Source organism: Eretmochelys imbricata, chromosome 24, assembly GCF_965152235.1.
Source record: "Eretmochelys imbricata isolate rEreImb1 chromosome 24, rEreImb1.hap1, whole genome shotgun sequence".
In the NCBI taxonomy this organism is placed as follows: domain Eukaryota; kingdom Metazoa; phylum Chordata; order Testudines; family Cheloniidae; genus Eretmochelys; species Eretmochelys imbricata.
In genome coordinates this window covers 18,318,362-18,338,535 of record NC_135595.1, presented here as the reverse complement: position 1 = coordinate 18,338,535, position 20,174 = coordinate 18,318,362, and the positions used below count along the sequence as shown (strand labels likewise).

Here is a 20,174-nt window from a genome sequence, read left to right as displayed (position 1 = left end):
CATGCACGGAAGTAAGTGTGTGGTGAGCAGAAAATCTTAGGCCTTGTCTACACTACAGACGTTTGCCATGCCCAAGGAAACCCCAGGAATAGGCCAAGTCCTCCCAACCCTTCCCAGGAAGGACTGGAGCTCTCGGGAGATTGTGCAACCAGAGCGAATTCACCTAATAATCCTCCACCCCAATGTTCTTAGATCCCAAAGGCACTGTGGTTCCCCTCTTCCATGGAATTACATACAATCCCTGCATGGGCCGGGGGTGGAGCCCCCACTTCAGAGAGACTAGCCCCAGCTCCGCCCCTTCTACTTGCCGCCCCGCCCCTCCCACGGCCAGAGACCCGAGACCCCCGTCCCCTCGGATGGAGGAGCCCTGATCCATCTGGGACCCCCTGCCTCCTCCCACAGCCAGTGTAGTGCGAGAAATTGCTATCTCCAATACAATACACCCACACAGCGTATACAGCCTTTGATTCCCCCCATCCTGGAGTTGGTGTGAATTGGCCAGTTGCCAAGGGCAAGTGAGAATGTCTCATTACAGGGGGAGATTCCCAGCAAGACTTACAAGAACTTTGCTGTGCACAGTCTGGCAAAATACCTTGCTCGCCTCAGCAGGCTCCGTCCTTTTTAGCCTTGGAGGCTCAGGTTTGGGGCAAGGCAAATCCTTATAGGTGGCACAGGGTCCTGCTACTCCTCTCCTCAGTCAGTCCCTTGGGCCTGTTTTCCTTCCCTCCTGGGGAGCGAGTGCAGCCTCCCTGCTGGGAAGGTCTGGTGTCTTGCGGCAAACAGCCTACTAGCCCTTCCCTGCTCCCCTCACTTTCCCCCTCCTTCCAGCCAGGGGAGGGTTTTAAAAGGTCCCAAGCAGTTGGAGTCAGCCGAACCGAATCGCTTCCCTAGCAACCCCTTTCCCAGCTGAGCCTTATTGCCCCCTGGTTCTCTCTCCTCAGTGGATAGGGAGGGGCCTTTTAATCCCCTGGGACTAATTACTATTTCCTCTTGTTTTTTCCTACCCTCTCCACCCCCCCCGGATGTTCTGGTTTAACTTGGTTTTAAACTTGGAGAGTGGTCAGTTTGGATGAGCTATTACCAGCAGGAGAGTGAGTCTGTGTGTGTATGGGGGTGGGTTTTTGGAGGGGGGTGAGGGAGTGAGAGAACCTGGATTTGTGCAGGAAATGGCCTAACTTCATTATCATGCACATTGTGTAAAGAGTTGTCACTTTGGATGGGCTATCACCAGCAGGAGAGTGAATTTGTGTGGGGGGGTGGAGGGTGAGAAAACCTGGATTTTTGCTGGAAATGGCCTAACCTGTTGCTCACTTTAGATAAGCTATTACCAGCAGGACAGTGGGGTGGGAGGAGGTATTGTTTCATATTCTCTGTGTATATATAAAGTCTGCTGCAGTTTCCACGGTATGCATCTGATGAAGTGAGCTGTAGCTCACGAAAGCTCATGCTCAAATAAATTGGTTAGTCTCTAAGGTGCCACAAGGACTCCTTTTCTTTTTGCGAATACAGACTAACACGGCTGTTACTCTGAAACCTACCCCCCTTTTGTAGCTGTTTGTCCTGGGTTTACCCCAATAGCAACATTACAGCTTTCAGGTTAGCTTTGAGAGCATCAGGGTAATTCAGGCACCTGGCTTGGCAAGGATGTAAACAATATGGTCCCAATAAGGCAATAAAATCAACAAACTTAAACAGCTTAATGTACACATCTTACACGCACCAGCCGAGTCTCTCTCTCTCACTCACACACACACACACTAGTTCTATCCATCGTGCGCCTGGCTGGTGTCGATCTTCAGAATGCGTTCCCTTTTCTCCTTTCTTTCATGGGTTGAGCAGTGAAATAGTTCACAGTGTGGCCATTAAAAGCTTTATTTGCAGTTACACTAAAGCCTCTTGAAAGCCCCTTGACACTGGCAGAGCAACCGAAAGTGGGTGTATATTATAGAAGCCCCCTCTGAGGCCCTTCAGGATCATCCCAAGTGTTTGAGTTCGCGCCCACTGGAATGAACGGGGCAATTCACACCTCACAGCAAGCGTTTCAGGCTCTCTGCAACCTTAGGCTTGGTCTACACTTACAACTCAGCTATGTACAGCCGCGTCTGCACTACAAAATAAACTCAACCTCACTTCGGTCGGCAAACAGCCGCTGCAGTAAGTACATTGCTGGGGCATGTCTCCACCTCGCTCCTTGTGCCGGCTGTGTGCGTCCTTGCTACGGGCGTGTCTGTCGACTGCACTGTCAGAGTGGGTGTAGCGGGGCAGTTACCCTGCTCCTGGGGAAAAAGCTCGGCTGATTGGGGGAAGCAGCCACAGCTGGCCCTGATATAAGGGCTGAGGGAGGAGCTGGGTCAGTCTCACTCCAGCCTTGGAGGGGGAAGGACCTGGCTGCCTGGGAGACAGGGTACCTTGGGCTGGGGAAGGGCAGGAGGAGGAGCTGGGGTGCTCCAGCCTGGCAACTCCCCAGGCTGAGGCCTAGTTAAAGGCCTAAGGTGGTACTGGGGCTGCAGAGGGGCAGCCCGGGGACAGGCAGAGGCAGCTGGTCCAACCCCCTTGCCCGGGATGAGTGGCCATGACAGTCTGCAGCCTGCCTCAGTGAGCGGGGGCTAGATGAGGACTGGCAGTAGCCACTGAGGCGTGGTGGGTTTAGAGGGTTGGGGGTTCCCCTGGGAGGGAAGACCCAGAGCGTGGGGACTGCCGTGGGGCAGAACCCCAGGGTAAGGGGCACCGGGATCTGGGAGGGACACTGAGCGGGAGAGACACCGGCCAGCAGGAGGCGCCGTGCCAGTGAGTCATCGATCTGCTACAGTGGGGCATGGTGGGATGGCTCCTGACAGCGGGTAACCGTCGATGTGAGCAACACAGTGTCTCTCCTGTCACTGCATCTACCTAACTACAACGACCTTGACTCTGCACCGCTCGTGGAGGTGGAGTCATTACGTTGGGGTGGCAGGGAAGTTAGGTCGGCGGGCGTGAAATGTAAGTGTGGACGCTCCCGTGGTTAGGTGGACATAAGCTGCCTTGCGCCGACCTAATTCTGTAGCAGAGGCCCCGACCTTCTGGTTTCCCCAGGGGTGCTCGACCCCTGTTCTGCCCCAGGCCCTGCCCCCCACTCCACCCCTTCCCCCACGGCCCACCCCCACTCGGCCTCTTCCTGCTCCTTTCTGACCCCTCCCCCCAGCGTGCCCCACCCTCACTCCACCTCTTCCTGCCCTCTGCTCCTCCTCCTTTCCCCCAGAGCATCTTGCCTGCTGCGGAACAGCTGACCTGCAGTGGGCGAGCCGGGGGCACCGCGAGGGAGAGGAAGGAGCTGATCGGCAGGGCCCGCCGGTGGGTGCTGAGCCCTTGAGCACCCACGGAGTCGGCACCTGTGCTCTGTAGCGAGGTCTCTGTAGTCAGAAGCTACCAGTGCAGCACTCAGCTCGTGTTGGGCGATGATAACAGTCGGCTGCGTGCGCGTTCCCTCCGTGCGCTGCCCCGGCTCTGCGCAGATCGCTGACACAGCAGACCCCGAATGACCACAGGCTCTAGTAAGGTACGAAGGCACGTCGGCCAGGTTTATTGCTCAAACGAAGTGCAGGGATAGTTCCCCATAGACTCGACAGGGCATACTATGAATTTGTGCTCCCTGGCAATGGACACAGCTCAGTGAGCGGCGGGACTTTCCGCTGCCCCCTAGGCCGGACAGAGACACCCCCCCCAGGGATGTATCTTATACACAGGTACAAACAAGTTACACAACGTTCCTGGCGTATCGAGGTGCAACCCCTTTCCGTAACTATGCACCACCCTTCTACGCAGTGAGGTGCCGCCTCTCACCTTGTACATGTTGGTTCGAACAAAACAACTCTCTCCATCACACTAGCCTTTTGCCCCTGTCCTTGTTGTCTATGTGGATGGTATCAGAATGTTCTTGTACCATTTGTGGACGGTCCTGGTATCCAATACACTTTAGATCTATGTTTGTGCAACAGCATATCTTTATGCACCATCAGCCTTTTCCTTGCCAGCTTCTGCGAGCAGGGTCTGCTTCTGGCTCACAGCTTAACTTTGCTTTATGTTAGCAAAGTCTTGACCATTACTTTAGCTCAGGCCTTAGCTCTCATACCTGGCCTCTGATACCAAGGGTTTATGTTTCAGGGCCGCATCTTACTACCGTCTCAATCAGGGATGTGAAAAAGCCACCCCACCCCCCACAGCCAGCATTGCAATGTGTAGATGCAGCTGTGCCAATGGAAGAGCGCTTAGCTAACGTCGTTCGAGGAGGAAGTGTTCCTACAAAAACTCCTGTCAGCATCTACGCCTGGTCTATACTTAAGAGTGAGGTCGACACAGCAACTAGAGACTTAATTTTGTTAAAAAAAAAAAGAGAGAGACTAAGAGGACAAATGAGAAGTCCTGACAAAGCCCTGGCTGGGATGATTTAGTTGGGATTGGTCCTGCTTTGAGCAGGGGGTGGGACTAGATGACCTCCTGAGGTCCCTTCCAACCCTGATCTTCTAGGATTCTATGATTCTAAGTCTGCTCAAAAATTTTTATAAAACAATTTCTTTTGTAATATGCAGAATTCAGGTTTTATCAGCAAGAGTTTGGAAGGACCTGGATAATTCACACATAGCTTTCCACTCATGCAAAGGAGCAGAGCTGAGACCTCTATGACACATGAATTAAGCTAAATGTAAGGCACCAGTTTAAGATGTCCTCAGAGGCTTGCTCTAGTCTAACTAAATCAAATTAAAAAAGGGATTTTGGTTAAAGTGGTGCAACTTTTGCCTGTAGACCAGGCCTGAACTTGGTATCATGTTGTCACGCTGCCCGGAGAGACTCAAGGGCATGGGTACCAACCTCAGGGCAAACTGCCAGAAATAGGGCACAAACCCCCAAACTGGGTGTGAGGTCTATGTTTCGATTTCACAAAAACCAAATATCAAGTGTAAACTCCTCAGGCACCATAACAGCCCAATCATGGAGTCACAGACAGTCGCCTGGGGTACCCTGCTCGATTTTGCCACCCAGGCAAGCCTGCCTTTGTGATGGATGGTCACTTACACCAAAAATCACAGCAATATTTAGCATCTGAAGAAGTGGGTATTCACCCATGAAAGCTTATGCTCCAATAGTCTGTGAGTCTATAAGGTGCCACAGGACCCTTTGCTGCTTTCACAGATCCAGACTAACACGGCCACCCCTCGGATACTTAGCAATATTTAGGTTTCTCCCAGTTCCAAAGGACCCGTCACTTATACCATGCCAATTGCACTTTAGATCTCGCACCAAAGATGATGCTTGTGGCCACTCCTATAATAAACTCACTAAGAATTGATTCATTAAGAAAAGGAAAGAAGAATTCCTCATTTACAAGATTAATGCAGGTAAACATATATGCACACAGGGGGTGGGAACCGTGGTAATAGGTCATCTCCATACGCTCCTTAGGGCTAACCCAGGCTAACCTGGGATTCTTTTGCCTGTGTTATGTAGCTCTTTTGCACTTTCAGAGTTCAAGCCACATAAAGATGATGATTTTTCTTGTCAGGCAGTTTTAGTCCCTCCCTTCCCCCAGAGTTTAAGCTGACAGGATGAGCGCTTCTGCCCCTCCCCTCTTCATGGGTGTGCAGGGGAACAACCCACAAAGTCTTTGGTTTATGACAGTGGCTCTCAACCTTTCCAGACGACTCTTCCCCTTTCAGGAGTTTGATTTGTCTTGTGTGCCCCCAAGTTTCCCCTCACTTAAAAATGACCTGCTTACAAAGTCAGACCAAAAAATACAAAAGTATCACAGTGCTGTCAAAGCGCACTATTACCGAAAAATTGCTGCCTTTCTCATTCTTATCGTACAATTATAAAATAAATCCATTGGGATACAAATATTGCACTTACATTTCAGTGGACAGTCTATAGAGCCGTGTAAACACGTCATGGTCTGTATGAACTTTTAGTTTACACTGACTTCGCTCGTGCTTTTTATGTGGCCTGTTGTAAAACTAGAAAAAGCCTAGATGAGTTGATGGACCCTCTGGAAGACCTCTGCGTATCCCCAGGGGTACATGTACCCCTGGTTGAGAATCACTGGTGTATGATGTCCCACAATGGCCTGTTTGGATCTATAAGCCTTCCTGATGGGCAGGAGATAACCCTTCCCGGGGCAAACCAGTATTTCACACTTGATGAGGTTTCTTTCCTGGCTGGGTTTACGGTTTCAGAGCAAACGTTTTACAAAGCCCTCAAGTAGTACCACTAGAGCAGGGGATACAGACATTACAAGTGAAATTAAGGCAGGCAGCAACTCACAAGCATTTCCTAAAGTCTGAACACTTTTTTGTAAGCTTAACATCTATATTAACAACCCTCACACACAGACTGGTTTCCAGCTCTGAATTTGTCAGGGCTGAGGCCTAGAGTCTTGGCATGAGCTGGCACCTGGTCGGCCAGCGTCAGACCTGCCTCCAGCTGAGATTGGATTGGTTGGGTTTTTTTCATGCATTACAGGCAAATTGATTTCTTGGTGATGTTGTTTTGACTTTTTCTCTTCTCCCTCCAAAGCCTTTGCCAGGACTCTTTGGGTATCTTCAGCAAGGTCGCTTATAAAGTTATCCAGCATAAACTTTGTTGTGCCAAAAGAAACCTGTGCAGAAAACAGTGACCCGACCACTGGCATACTCCAGGCAAAGTAAGTCAGATACATCACTCCCTCACCTGCAGACTTTTCCAGCAACTTCAGTACAAGGTCAGTTGTTATTTCGGTAACCAGTGGAGAACTTATCACGGCCTTCAGATCTTTCTCCCGCTTCCCAACCTGTTCAGCGAGTGCAGTGAGGGAGTCAAAATTCAGGCCAAAATTCTTGCAGTAATCTCTCATGCAACCCACCAAGACAGACATGTCAGCAACAAGAGAGAGACCTGGAAGAGGAATAGCACCAGGACCGCCCGACAAGGTAGCTGGATTACATGTGGTCTTCTGCATAGCTGTTTTCTTCTCCTGCAGGGTCAAGCATGAGGTATCGAGCAGCTTTTGCAACATAGCATGGCAGAGTTCTTTATCCAGAGTTTCCTTCAGGAGGGGAAAATCGTGCTTGTCAGATTCCCAGCTGGAGAGGAGAAAAACCTGAGGGTCATTCACCCCTGCTCTTTGCAGATGGGCTTTGCAGTCCTCTCTGATCTGTTGCAGGGTTCTCACCTCACTATAGTTTATTTTTCTCTTTTCAGCCCCCAAGTCTTGGTCCACTTTGGAGCGCACAAAATAAAACTTCTTCATGTTCTCCTGGATCTTCTCTGCAAGGTTGGCATGAATATCTCTGAAGCGTGTAGCAGTGACAATAAGGAAAAAATCATATCCTGACAAGTATTTATCAGTCATCTTGTGTTCAATTGACTGAAAATTTGGCGTTCCGATTCCTGGAAGGTCCCATAAGAAAACATTAGGGTATTCAGGATGTGAATACATGGTTGACCACACTGTCGTTTCCACCACCCCGACCTCAGCGGCTCCTATATCCCCATCAGCTAAGCCCAGGAAGGCATTGACAAATGATGACTTTCCAGAGCCCGACTCCCCGATGACAGCAATTTCGAATAATCTGGGGGACTTGATCATCCGCTGTGCTATCGAAGCTGCTTTTTTAAGGTTTCCTTCTTGGACAGCAGCTTTGAATTCTTCTTCGCTCATAGTGGGAGATTTTTTCCCAACCACTACTGGGTCAATGGACTTTTACTGAGACTTCCTGTGAGCCGTTCAAACGACCTAAGCTGCCTGTCTTTGAAAAAGAGAACAAATATTTCAGTTATTAAAAATAAATGGAATTAATCTCCCCTATGACCATGCCATTATATCTCCCATAAGTCCTCAAGACCTAGGGCCAGATCCTGGAGCTACGGCTGTTTTATCCCAGCTGGGAATCTGTCCCCAATCACCCCAGGGGAGCTACGGCCCCTTGACCCAAGCTGGCAAGCTGCCCCTTCATTACTGTGTTATTAGTACTATTCTATTTTGGCCAAGCAAAGTGAGGTCCTACATGCAACTTGATGGCATTTCTCTGTTTGTTTGTCTGTCCGTTGGACAAGCAGAACGGGGAAATAGACACACTGGGTACGTCTACACTGCAGTAAAACACCTGTGGCTGGCCTGTGTCAGCTGACTCGGGTTCATGGGGCTTGGGCTCTGCGGCAATAAAATTACAGTGTAGACCTCGGGGCTTGGGCTGGATCCTGGGCTCTGGGCCTCTCTGGGGACACGGGCCAGCTGCAGATGGTTTACTGCAGTGTAGATGTACCCACTGAGCCCTTGGCAACTGGTTAGCTGGCCAAGCAGCTTTAACCAACTCTGTAAGGGCAGGTCTACACTACAAGCTGGCACCGATGCAGCTGCACCACCGTAAGGCTTCTGGTGAAGATGTTCTCAGCTGACAGGAGATATCTCCCATCGGCTTCATGGCTCCACCTCTGCGAGAGGCAGCAGCTATGTCAGGGCAGACGATTTCCTTGCTGTCTACACAGGGGGTCAGATTGGTATAAACCAGGTCTCTCAGGGGATTTTTTCACCCCCCCCCCCGAGCACTGTTGTTAGACCAAAGTAAGTGTGTGGTGTAGACAAAATCCAAGAACCAGTTGATGGCCCTATTAACACCTTCACAGCTCTCCAATCTCTCCTGCCCCAGACCTGGAGAAGAGCCCTGGGTAGCTCCGGAGCTCGTCTCTCTCTCGGACAGAAGTTGGTCCAATAAAAGCTATTCCCTCCCCCACCTTGTCTCTCTAATATCCTGGGACCCACGTGGCTACAGCTACACCACAAACAACATTCTCCCAACGGAACGGAACATGTCGACATCTTAATGACTGATCTCACAGACAGAAAGAAAAGATATAATAATGGGAGGGGGATGGGAAGCATACAGAGCCCCTGGCTTGGGATAGGGAGTCTTTCAAATAGAGGGGGATGCGTGGGGGCACCCAGGAAGCTTGTGAAGAGACAGAAGGTCAGGTATGGCTGGAAGAAGACAAAGTGGGAAGAAATCTACCTTGAACCCAGACTGTAACTTGTTCAGTCTTAGCCGCTAGAAAGCATATTTATTTACTTTTATTTGCTTGTCATCATTTTTGTCTTTATCGCTTGTACCTGAATTCACTGAGCCTAACAAAAGAGAGGATTTCCGTCTACACTATGAACCTCACACCACCACAGCTGTGCCGCTGCAGCCATGCTCTGTAAGGTACGCAGGAGAGAGATCTCCTGCCCACGAAATAAAACCACCCCCAATGAAGGGTACTGGGCTGTGGGAGTGGGGGAGATCCATGCATGTTGGGGTCCTGGGCAGGGGGGTCTGCGTGGGGTACTGGGAAGTTGCAATGGGGCTGAGGATGGGGGCGGGGGCTGGATTCAGTGCATTTGTGTGGGAGGGTGCTGGGCATAGCGGGTCCATTGGGGGCTGGGCAGGGGGGGCTGCGTGGCGCGGCATGGACCCACCTCTACAGGGAAGGGGCATGCTGGCAGCACAGGGCTGGGCGGGGCAGTGTGCGTCTGGCGACTGCCGGTTTCTAAACAGTGCCCCACATTGGGCGTGACCGCCCCCGCCGTGCCTTGCCCCTGGCCGGCCCCTCGCTCCAAGGACCGACCTCCCTGCGCCATGTTCCATTGCTCCCATCGGGGCCCACAGAAAGTTTATCCGGCCCTGACTGGGTCAGAGCAGTGGTTCATCTAGCCCAGTATCCTGTCTTCCAAGAGTGGCCAATGCCAGGTGCCCCAGAGAGAATGAACAGAATAATCAGGGAAGCATCAAGTGACCCATCCCCTCTTGCCCTGTCCAGCTCATGGCAGTCAAAGCTTAGGGACACCATCCCTGCCCGTCCTGGCTCATAGACATTGATGAATCTACCCTCCATGAACGGATCTCATTCTGTTTTTAGCCTAGTTATATTTTTGGCCTTCACAACATCCCCGGGCAAACAAGTTCCACAGGGTGCCTGTGTGTTGGGTGAAGAAGCACTGCCTTGTGTTTGTTTTAAACCCGCTGCCTGTTAATTTGACTGGGTGACCCCTGCTGGTTGTGTTATGTGAAGGGGTAAATAACACTTCCTTCTTCACTCTCTCCTTCCATTCATAGAATCATGGAATTGCAGGACGGGAAGGGACCTCGAGAGGTCGTCTAGTCCAGTCCCAGGCACTCAAGGCAGGGTTACGTAATAACTAGACCATCCCTGACAGATGTTTGTCTAACCTGCTCTTAAAAACCTCTAATGACGGCGATTCCACAACCTCCCTAGGCAATTTGTTCTTGACAGTTAGGAAGGTTTTCCTGATGTCCAACCTAAACCTCATGGTTGTACAGACTGACATTCTGGCATGGGTGGCTTTATTGCATCGGCGTAACGGGGCGCTTACGTTGTCCGGAGACAAATTAGCGTGTAGACACGTGCACAGATAGGTGGACGCAAAGTGACTTATGTCAACCAAATTCTGTAGCACAGACCAGGCCGCAGGCTCTCCTGTTGAAGCTTTGGATCAATAGTTAAAGAGAGACTGGGCCAGACAGAGGGCGCGTGAGAATGACTGTAGAGCCTGGTGGTGAGAGCACCCACCTGGAAAACACAGTGTGGAGTTCGCCCGCTCACTGACCCTTCAATTATCTATCCACCACGGAACAGCGTCACCAGGAGAGACTCGGGGAGCCGGCGTCAGCCAGTCACCTTATGCCAGGGGCTACCGCAGCTGCCACTGGCTGACCCATTTGAGCAGTACCGGGTTCACCACGGCGCTGGGCCCACACTCAGAAGGGGCCCCGGTGTCCGGACTTGCTGCTTCAGCCTCCAGCGACCAGCCCGATCCCCCGGCCGGCTGAGCTGGCCAGGAAAACTGCCCCTGCCGCCAGTGAGTGCCGGGGGCCAGTTCCCCCCTGCCCCCCAAGTCCCAAGGCAGGGAGCCAGGGGAGTAGAGTGGAGTGGGCTGGGGCCAGGTCACTCCACTTCCCGTCGCCCCGTGACTGTGGGGTCGGGCCTGCCTGCTCCTGCCCCCCACAGACCTTGGGCACAGTCCCCCCCGCCGCGCGGAGGCCTGGGGACACCCCCCCCTTCCCCTGCGTAGGGCACCACAATGTCAAGGGATGGCCCTGCTGGTCCTGGCTGGTTGTGCCGCTTCCGGGGGGCCAGAGGGTCCCTGACTGGCCCCAGCAGTGTTGCTGGTTGAGCTCCCCTTCTGTGTGCTGGGAGCCATCCTGTTTTCCCTACGACAGTGAGTGCCTATGGGGGGGAAGGGCAGGGGCAGGCTGGGGCTAGGGGGAAAGAGGCAGGGGGGAAGGAAGTGGGTGGGGTGGGGAGGAGAAGGGGGCAAAGGAAGCGGGGGCCAGGGAAGCGGGGGCTGGGGGAAAGAGGCAGTGAGGACAAGGGGGGTGGGATGGGAAAGAGATGGGGCAGTGGGGAAGGGGCCTGGGATGGGGAAGGGAAGAAAAGGGGCCAGGGGAAGCAGGGGCTGGGGGAAAGAAGCAGTGAGGACAAGGGGGGTGGGATGGGGAGGAGATGGGGCAGTGGGGAAGGGGCATGAGATGGGGAAGAGAAGGAAGCAGGGGAAGCAGGGAAAGAGGCAGTGGGGAAGAAAGGGGGTGGCGTGGGGAGGAGATGGGGCAGTGGGGAAGGGGCATGGGATGGGGAAGAGAAGGGGATGGGGGAAGTGGGGGATGGGGGAAAGAGGCAGTGGGGATGAAGGGGGTGGGGTGGGGAGGAGATGGGGCAGTGGGGAAGGGGCAAGGGATGGGGAAGAGAAGGGGAGGGGGAAGTGGGAGCTGGGGCGGGGATGGAGCGGTGGGGAAGGGACATGGGATGGGGAAGAGAAGGGGAGGGGGAAGTGGGGGCAAGGGGAAGAGGCAGTGGGAAGGAAGAGGGTGAGGTGGTGAGGAGATGGGGCAGGGGGGAAGGGGCATGGGATGGGGAAGAGAAGCGGGGGGAGGCTGGAGCCCAGCCTGCGGCAGCCCCTTGGCAGAAGCTGGGGCTCCCCTGTTCAGCAGGCCCATTGAACCCTCACCCTGACAAGCCCCACCTCCCCTGCATCTGTACCACCCCGATGAACCCCCCTGACACCCTCCCCACAGAGCCCCAACCACCTGCAACTGGACCCCCACCCAAATGAACCCCACCTCCACTGCACTAGACCCCCCCTGCTGAGCCCCAGACACCTTCACCGGGATCCCCTGCAGAGTCCCATTTGCCCCTGCACCTGGAACCCCCCAATGAGCTTCTGTGCATCCAGATCGCCCACTGAGCCGCCCGCACCCAGATTGCCCCACAGCGAACTCTCTTACCCTCACCTGGATCCCCCCACACTAAGTCCCTCTGCACTTGGATCCTGCTGCTGGGCTGAGCCTGCTCACCCACACCTGGTGCGCCTGGCACAGGGGGGCAAGGCCCCAGGGTGTTGCTGGGACAGGCCTGGCCCTTGCATTGTGTCAGGGTCGGGTGCAGCCTCACTGCTGAGTCCCTGTCCCGGGGTGGGGTGGGGGGAGGCTGCAGGGATCTCCCACCTCCATGCAACCAGTGGCCTGTGCTCCCCACTGCCATGTTGGAGCCTCCACATTTATTTATTGGACAAATAAAATTTGCAGAATTTTAAACTATTACGTGCAGAATTTTTATTTTTTTTGGTGCAGAATCCCCTCAGGAATATGGGGTGCTGTGCAGCTGTGATGGTGGGCTGTGAGGAAAGTGGGGGGCAGTGGGGAGATCTATGGGCAGGGGGCGCTGGGCATAAGGGTGGGGCACTGGGCAGGGGGGCGGTGTGGTGCGGGCCCACCCTCAAGGGGAAGGGTCATAGGCTGGCAGCACAGGGCTGGGCAGGCCGGTGTGCGTCTGGCAGCTGCAGATTTGTAAACCGTGCCCTCCTGCTGGGCTGTGTGGACCAGGGCTGCTCCCGCTGCACTGAGCCTCATTGCCCCCAGCCCACCCTTCACTCTCGAGACTGACCATCCCGCCCCCCTGCACCTTGCCCCATGGGGGCCCACAAATATGTATGGTGCTGGGCCCACAAAAAGTTAATCCGGCCCTGCATTTGAGTTCTGATAGCAAAGGGAGTGGGCTGAAAACTGTCCACTCTGGAACACACAGGCCCTCCCAGAAAATAGCCCGGGGTTAGTGAGCTGGTTAATTTTATTTCTGATTTTGTAACTTATGGCAGGGGCACGCAGCACCTTGAATAGGCCCCTTTATGCTTTTGCATACAAAGCTACATAAATTAACACAAACAGGTTTTAGTGACAGTCAACACCCCAGCAGAGGGAAGAGGCGTTGGTCCACTCCCGACCTGGGCCAGTTGCTGGGGGGACACTTGACCTGCATGACCCCCCCGACCTGTGGCCTTGGGTCTAAATAATACTTTGTCCTCTCATGAGTGCTACGAACTGGACTAAAAACCCTCTTGAGCTCGCTTCCAGTCCTATGACTCTGTGAATCTAGAGCTGGGAAAATAATGGATAATAATAATAATAATAATTCACAGTTTGCTGGCAATTTTGAAAAGTCAGGGGAATAAAAAGCATTTGGGGTTGAACCGAAAACAGAACTTTTTAAACCTGTCAGCTCATTAACGAGTTAAATTTTTGTTTTGTTTTGGGACAAAGGAAACATTTCATTTCAGTTCTGCCATTTTTTTAGTCATTGTGGAATTAAAGAAATCAGAGGAAATTGTGACACAAAAAGCCACTCTAAAACTTTTCATTTACAAAATGTCATTAGGAAACATTTCTGTTTTTTCCTGCAATTAGGGTGCCCCTCCCCCCAATGAATAATTTGGCAAAATCAACTGAAATTCACAAAACATTTCAGTATCACCAAACCTGCATTTTTTGCACCGCCCCCCGCCCCACACACACACAAATGTTTTGGGCAAAACTGTTTTGCCCAGCTCTGACGACAAGCCCTTGGAGTTGTCTTTGGCTGGGTGACCAGGGGGGAGTTGAGTGTGGAATGGTAAATACGGAAGTATCTAGAAGCTATTTTCAGCGAGACCTTCATAGCAACCATTTTCTATCACTTGTGCCTTGAACTTACAGACATGAAGAAGCTGCTAAAATGACACAAGGAATCAATTTCACCAACCCACCCTGGAGCAGAAAATCTCTTACCTTCCACCCCTGGGTGCTTCCATTCCTGGAACCTTCTCGGGAAGTTAAAGAAATATGGTAATCCTTTGTGTTTCAGCCATCTCTCTCTCTCTCTCTGTGTCTCTCTCTTCCTGTAAGTCTGTGATGCAGCAATATGGAAACTGAAAGTACCACGCAATCTATTGAAAAAACACGCAGCAGAGCTCAAGTCTAATTTCTGTGAGCTCCACCCAGCACGCAGCCACAGGGCGGCAGGAAGTGGAGTGACCCGGCCCCAGCCCGCTCCACTCTACTCCCCTGGCTCCCTGCCTTGGGACTTGGGGGGCAGGGGGGAACTGGCCCCCGGCACTCACTGGCGGCAGGGGCAGTTTTCCTGGCCAGCTCAGCCGGCCGGGGGATCGGGCTGGTCGCTGGAGGCTGAAGCAGCAAGTCCGGACACCGGGGCCCCTTCTGAGTGTGGGCCCAGCGCCGTGGTGAACCCGGTACTGCTCAAATGGGTCAGCCAGTGGCAGCTGCGGTAGCCCCTGGCATAAGGTGACTGGCTGACGCCGGCTCCCCGAGTCTCTCCTGGTGACGCTGTTCCGTGGTGGATAGATAATTGAAGGGTCAGTGAGCGGGCGAACTCCACACTGTGTTTTCCAGGTGGGTGCTCTCACCACCAGGCTCTACAGTCATTCTCACGCGCCCTCTGTCTGGCCCAGTCTCTCTTTAACTATTGATCCAAAGCTTCAACAGGAGAGCCTGCGGCCTGGTCTGTGCTACAGAATTTGGTTGACATAAGTCACTTTGCGTCCACCTATCTGTGCACGTGTCTACACGCTAATTTGTCTCCGGACAACGTAAGCGCCCCGTTACGCCGATGCAATAAAGCCACCCATGCCAGAATGTCAGTCTGTACAACCATGAGGTTTAGGTTGGACATCAGGAAAAACTTCCTAACTGTCAAGAACAAATTGCCTAGGGAGGTTGTGGAATCGCCGTCATTAGAGGTTTTTAAGAGCAGGTTAGACAAACATCTGTCAGGGATGGTCTAGTTATTACGTAACCCTGCCTTGAGTGCCTGGGACTGGACTAGACGACCTCTCGAGGTCCCTTCCCGTCCTGCAATTCCATGATCCTATGAATGGAAGGAGAGAGTGAAGAAGGAAGTGTTATTTACCCCTTCACATAACACAACCAGCAGGGGTCACCCAGTCAAATTAACAGGCAGCGGGTTTAAAACAAACACAAGGCAGTGCTTCTTCACCCAACACACAGGCACCCTGTGGAACTTGTTTGCCCGGGGATGTTGTGAAGGCCAAAAATATAACTAGGCTAAAAACAGAATGAGATACGTTCATGGAGGGTAGATTCATCAATGTCTATGAGCCAGGACGGGCAGGGATGGTGTCCCTAAGCTTTGACTGCCATGAGCTGGACAGGGCAAGAGGGGATGGGTCACTTGATGCTTCCCTGATTATTCTGTTCGTTCTCTCTGGGGCACCTGGCATTGGCCACTCTTGGAAGACAGGATACTGGGCTAGATGAACCATTGCTCTGACCCAGTCTGGGCCGGATAAACTTTCTGTGGGCCCCGATGGGAGCAATGGAACATGGCGCAGGGAGGTCGGTCCTTGGAGCGAGGGGCCGGCCAGGGGCAAGGCACGGCGGGGGCGGTCACGCCCAATGTGGGGCACTGTTTAGAAACCGGCAGTCGCCAGACGCACGCTGCCCCGCCCAGCCCTGTGCTGCCAGCATGCCCCTTCCCTGTAGAGGTGGGTCCATGCCGCGCCACGCAGCCCCCCCTGCCCAGCCCCCAATGGACCCGCTATGCCCAGCACCCTCCCACACAAATGCACTGAATCCAGCCCCCGCCCCCATCCTCAGCCCCATTGCAACTTCCCAGTACCCCACGCAGACCCCCCTGCCCAGGACCCCAACATGCATGGATCTCCCCCACTCCCACAGCCCAGTACCCTTCATTGGGGGTGGTTTTATTTCGTGGGCAGGAGATCTCTCTCCTGCGTACCTTACAGAGCATGGCTGCAGCGGCACAGCTGTGGTGGTGTGAGGTTCATAGTGTAGACGGAAATCCTCTCTTTTGTTAGGCTCAGTGAATTCAGGTACAAGCGATAAAGACAAAAATGATGACAAGCAAATAAAAGTAAATAAATATGCTTTCTAGCGGCTAAGACTGAACAAGTTACAGTCTGGGTTCAAGGTAGATTTCTTCCCACTTTGTCTTCTTCCAGCCATACCTGACCTTCTGTCTCTTCACAAGCTTCCTGGGTGCCCCCACGCATCCCCCTCTATTTGAAAGACTCCCTATCCCAAGCCAGGGGCTCTGTATGCTTCCCATCCCCCTCCCATTATTATATCTTTTCTTTCTGTCTGTGAGATCAGTCATTAAGATGTCGACATGTTCCGTTCCGTTGGGAGAATGTTGTTTGTGGTGTAGCTGTAGCCACGTGGGTCCCAGGATATTAGAGAGACAAGGTGGGGGAGGGAATAGCTTTTATTGGACCAACTTCTGTCCGAGAGAGAGACGAGCTCCGGAGCTACCCAGGGCTCTTCTCCAGGTCTGGGGCAGGAGAGATTGGAGAGCTGTGAAGGTGTTAATAGGGCCATCAACTGGTTCTTGGATTTTGTCTACACCACACACTTACTTTGGTCTAACAACAGTGCTCGGGGGGAGGGGGGGTGAAAAAATCCCCTGAGAGACCTGGTTTATACCAATCTGACCCCCTGTGTAGACAGCAAGGAAATCGTCTGCCCTGACATAGCTGCTACCTCTCGCAGAGGTGGAGCCATGAAGCCGATGGGAGATATCTCCTGTCAGCTGAGAACATCTTCACCAGAAGCCTTACGGTGGTGCAGCTGCATCAGTGCCAGCCTGTAGTGTAGACCTGCCCTTACAGAGTTGGTTAAAGCTGCTTGGCCAGTTAACCAGTTGCCAAGGGCTCAGTGGGTACATCTACACTGCAGTAAACCATCTGCAGCTGGCCCGTGTCCCCCGAGGGGCCCAGAGCCCGGGATCCAGCCCAAGCCCCGAGGTCTACACTGTAATTTTATTGCCGCACAGCCCAAGCCCCATGAACCCGAGTCAGCCGACACAGGCCAGCCACAGGTGTTTTACTGCAGTGTAGACGTACCCAGTGTGTCTATTTCCCCGTTCTGCTTGTCCAACGGACAGACAAACAAACAGAGAAATGCCATCAAGTTGCATGTAGGACCTCACTTTGCTTGGCCAAAATAGAATAGTACTAATAACACAGTAATGAAGGGGCAGCTTGCCAGCTTGGGTCAAGGGGCCGTAGCTCCCCTGGGGTGATTGGGGACAGATTCCCAGCTGGGATAAAACAGCCGTAGCTCCAGGATCTGGCCCTAGGTCTTGAGGACTTATGGGAGATATAATGGTATGGTCATAGGGGAGATTAATTCCATTTATTTTTAATAACTGAAATATTTGGTCTCTTTTTCAAAGACAGGCAGCTTAGGTCGTTTGAACGGCTCACAGGAAGTCTCAGTAAAAGTCCATTGACCCAGTAGTGGTTGGGAAAAAATCTCCCACTATGAGCGAAGAAGAATTCAAAGCTGCTGTCCAAGAAGGAAACCTTAAAAAAGCAGCTTCGATAGCACAGCGGATGATCAAGTCCCCCAGATTATTCGAAATTGCTGTCATCGGGGAGTCGGGCTCTGGAAAGTCATCATTTGTCAATGCCTTCCTGGGCTTAGCTGATGGGGATATAGGAGCCGCTGAGGTCGGGGTGGTGGAAACGACAGTGTGGTCAACCATGTATTCACATCCTGAATACCCTAATGTTTTCTTATGGGACCTTCCAGGAATCGGAACGCCAAATTTTCAGTCAATTGAACACAAGATGACTGATAAATACTTGTCAGGATATGATTTTTTCCTTATTGTCACTGCTACACGCTTCAGAGATATTCATGCCAACCTTGCAGAGAAGATCCAGGAGAACATGAAGAAGTTTTATTTTGTGCGCTCCAAAGTGGACCAAGACTTGGGGGCTGAAAAGAGAAAAATAAACTATAGTGAGGTGAGAACCCTGCAACAGATCAGAGAGGACTGCAAAGCCCATCTGCAAAGAGCAGGGGTGAATGACCCTCAGGTTTTTCTCCTCTCCAGCTGGGAATCTGACAAGCACGATTTTCCCCTCCTGAAGGAAACTCTGGATAAAGAACTCTGCCATGCTATGTTGCAAAAGCTGCTCGATACCTCATGCTTGACCCTGCAGGAGAAGAAAACAGCTATGCAGAAGACCACATGTAATCCAGCTACCTTGTCGGGCGGTCCTGGTGCTATTCCTCTTCCAGGTCTCTCTCTTGTTGCTGACATGTCTGTCTTGGTGGGTTGCATGAGAGATTACTGCAAGAATTTTGGCCTGAATTTTGACTCCCTCACTGCACTCGCTGAACAGGTTGGGAAGCGGGAGAAAGATCTGAAGGCCGTGATAAGTTCTCCACTGGTTACCGAAATAACAACTGACCTTGTACTGAAGTTGCTGGAAAAGTCTGCAGGTGAGGGAGTGATGTATCTGACTTACTTTGCCTGGAGTATGCCAGTGGTCGGGTCACTGTTTTCTGCACAGGTTTCTTTTGGCACAACAAAGTTTATGCTGGATAACTTTATAAGCGACCTTGCTGAAGATACCCAAAGAGTCCTGGCAAAGGCTTTGGAGGGAGAAGAAAAAAAGTCAAAACAACATCACCAAGAAATCAATTTGCCTGTAATGCATGAAAAAAACCCAACCAATCCAATGTCAGCTGGAGGCAGGTGTGACGCTGGCCGACCAGGTGCCAGCTCATGCCAAGACTCTAGGCCTCAGCCCTGACAAATTCAGAGCTGGAAACCAGTCTGTGTGTGAGGGTTGTTAATATAGATGTTAAGCTTACAAAAATGTGTTCAGACTTTAGGAAATGCTTGTGAGTTGCTGCCTGCCTTAATTTCACTTGTAATGTCTGTATCCCCTGCTCTAGTGGTACTACTTGAGGGCTTTGTAAAACGTTTGCTCTGAAACCGTAAACCCAGCCAGGAAAGAAACCTCATCGAGTGTGAAATACTGGTTTGCCCCGGGAAGGGTTATCTCCTGCCCATCAGGAAGGCTTATTGGATCCAAACAGGCCATTGTGGGACATCATACACCAGTGATTCTCAACCAGGGGTACATGTACCCCTGGGGATACGCAGAGGTCTTCCAGAGGGTCCATCAACTCATCTAGGCTTTTTCTAGTTTTACAACAGGCCACATAAAAAGCACGAGCAAAGTCAGTGCAAACTAAAAGTTCATACAGACCATGACGTGTTTACACGGCTCTATAGACTGTCCACTGAAATGTAAGTGCAATATTTGTATCCCAATGGATTTATTTTATAATTGTACGATAAGAATGAGAAAGGCAGCAATTTTTCGGTAATAGTGCGCTTTGACAGCACTGTGATACTTTTGTATTTTTTGGTCTGATTTTGTAAGCAGGTCATTTTTAAGTGAGGGGAAACTTGGGGGCACACAAGACAAATCAAACTCCTGAAAGGGGAAGAGTCGTCTGGAAAGGTTGAGAGCCACTGTCATAAACCAAAGACTTTGTGGGTTGTTCCCCTGCACACCCATGAAGAGGGGAGGGGCAGAAGCGCTCATCCTGTCAGCTTAAACTCTGGGGGAAGGGAGGGACTAAAACTGCCTGACAAGAAAAATCATCATCTTTATGTGGCTTGAACTCTGAAAGTGCAAAAGAGCTACATAACACAGGCAAAAGAATCCCAGGTTAGCCTGGGTTAGCCCTAAGGAGCGTATGGAGATGACCTATTACCACGGTTCCCACCCCGTGTGTGCATATATGTTTACCTGCATTAATCTTGTAAATGAGGAATTCTTCTTTCCTTTTCTTAATGAATCAATTCTTAGTGAGTTTATTATAGGAGTGGCCACAAGCATCATCTTTGGTGCGAGATCTAAAGTGCAGTTGGCATGGTATAAGTGACGGGTCCTTTGGAACTGGGAGAAACCTAAATATTGCTAAGTATCCGAGGGGTGGCTGTGTTAGTCTGGATCTGTGAAAGCAGCAAAGGGTCCTGTGGCACCTTATAGACTCACA

General features: G+C 51.9%; 2 protein-coding genes across 4 annotated transcripts; one reads left to right on the top strand and one right to left on the bottom strand.

Moving 5' to 3' along the window:
• Window positions 1–3,531: 3,531 nt before the first annotated feature.
• Window positions 3,532–14,239, bottom strand: LOC144280011 (interferon-inducible GTPase 5-like). The gene is made up of 2 exons (XM_077841702.1): window positions 14,100–14,239; window positions 3,532–7,754 (listed from the first exon to the last, which is right to left on the bottom strand). The coding sequence occupies exon 2, from the start codon at window positions 7,664–7,666 to the stop codon at window positions 6,383–6,385; it is 1,284 nt and encodes a 427-aa protein (XP_077697828.1). The 5' UTR covers window positions 7,667–7,754; window positions 14,100–14,239; the 3' UTR covers window positions 3,532–6,382.
• LOC144280012 (interferon-inducible GTPase 5-like) lies at window positions 14,009–19,522 on the top strand. Of its 3 annotated transcripts, none has more exons than XM_077841703.1 (2): window positions 14,009–14,156; window positions 17,542–19,522. In XM_077841703.1, exon 2 carries the CDS (start codon window positions 17,630–17,632, stop codon window positions 18,911–18,913), a length of 1,284 nt encoding a protein of 427 aa, XP_077697829.1. In that variant the 5' UTR covers window positions 14,009–14,156; window positions 17,542–17,629; the 3' UTR covers window positions 18,914–19,522. The 3 variants fall into 3 exon arrangements, with proteins under 3 accessions (XP_077697829.1, XP_077697831.1, XP_077697830.1); XM_077841705.1 differs by having other exon boundaries at window positions 14,042–14,156; window positions 17,546–19,522; XM_077841704.1 differs by lacking the exon at window positions 14,009–14,156 and adding an exon at window positions 14,576–14,720.
• The last annotated feature ends 652 nt before the right edge of the window (window positions 19,523–20,174 follow it).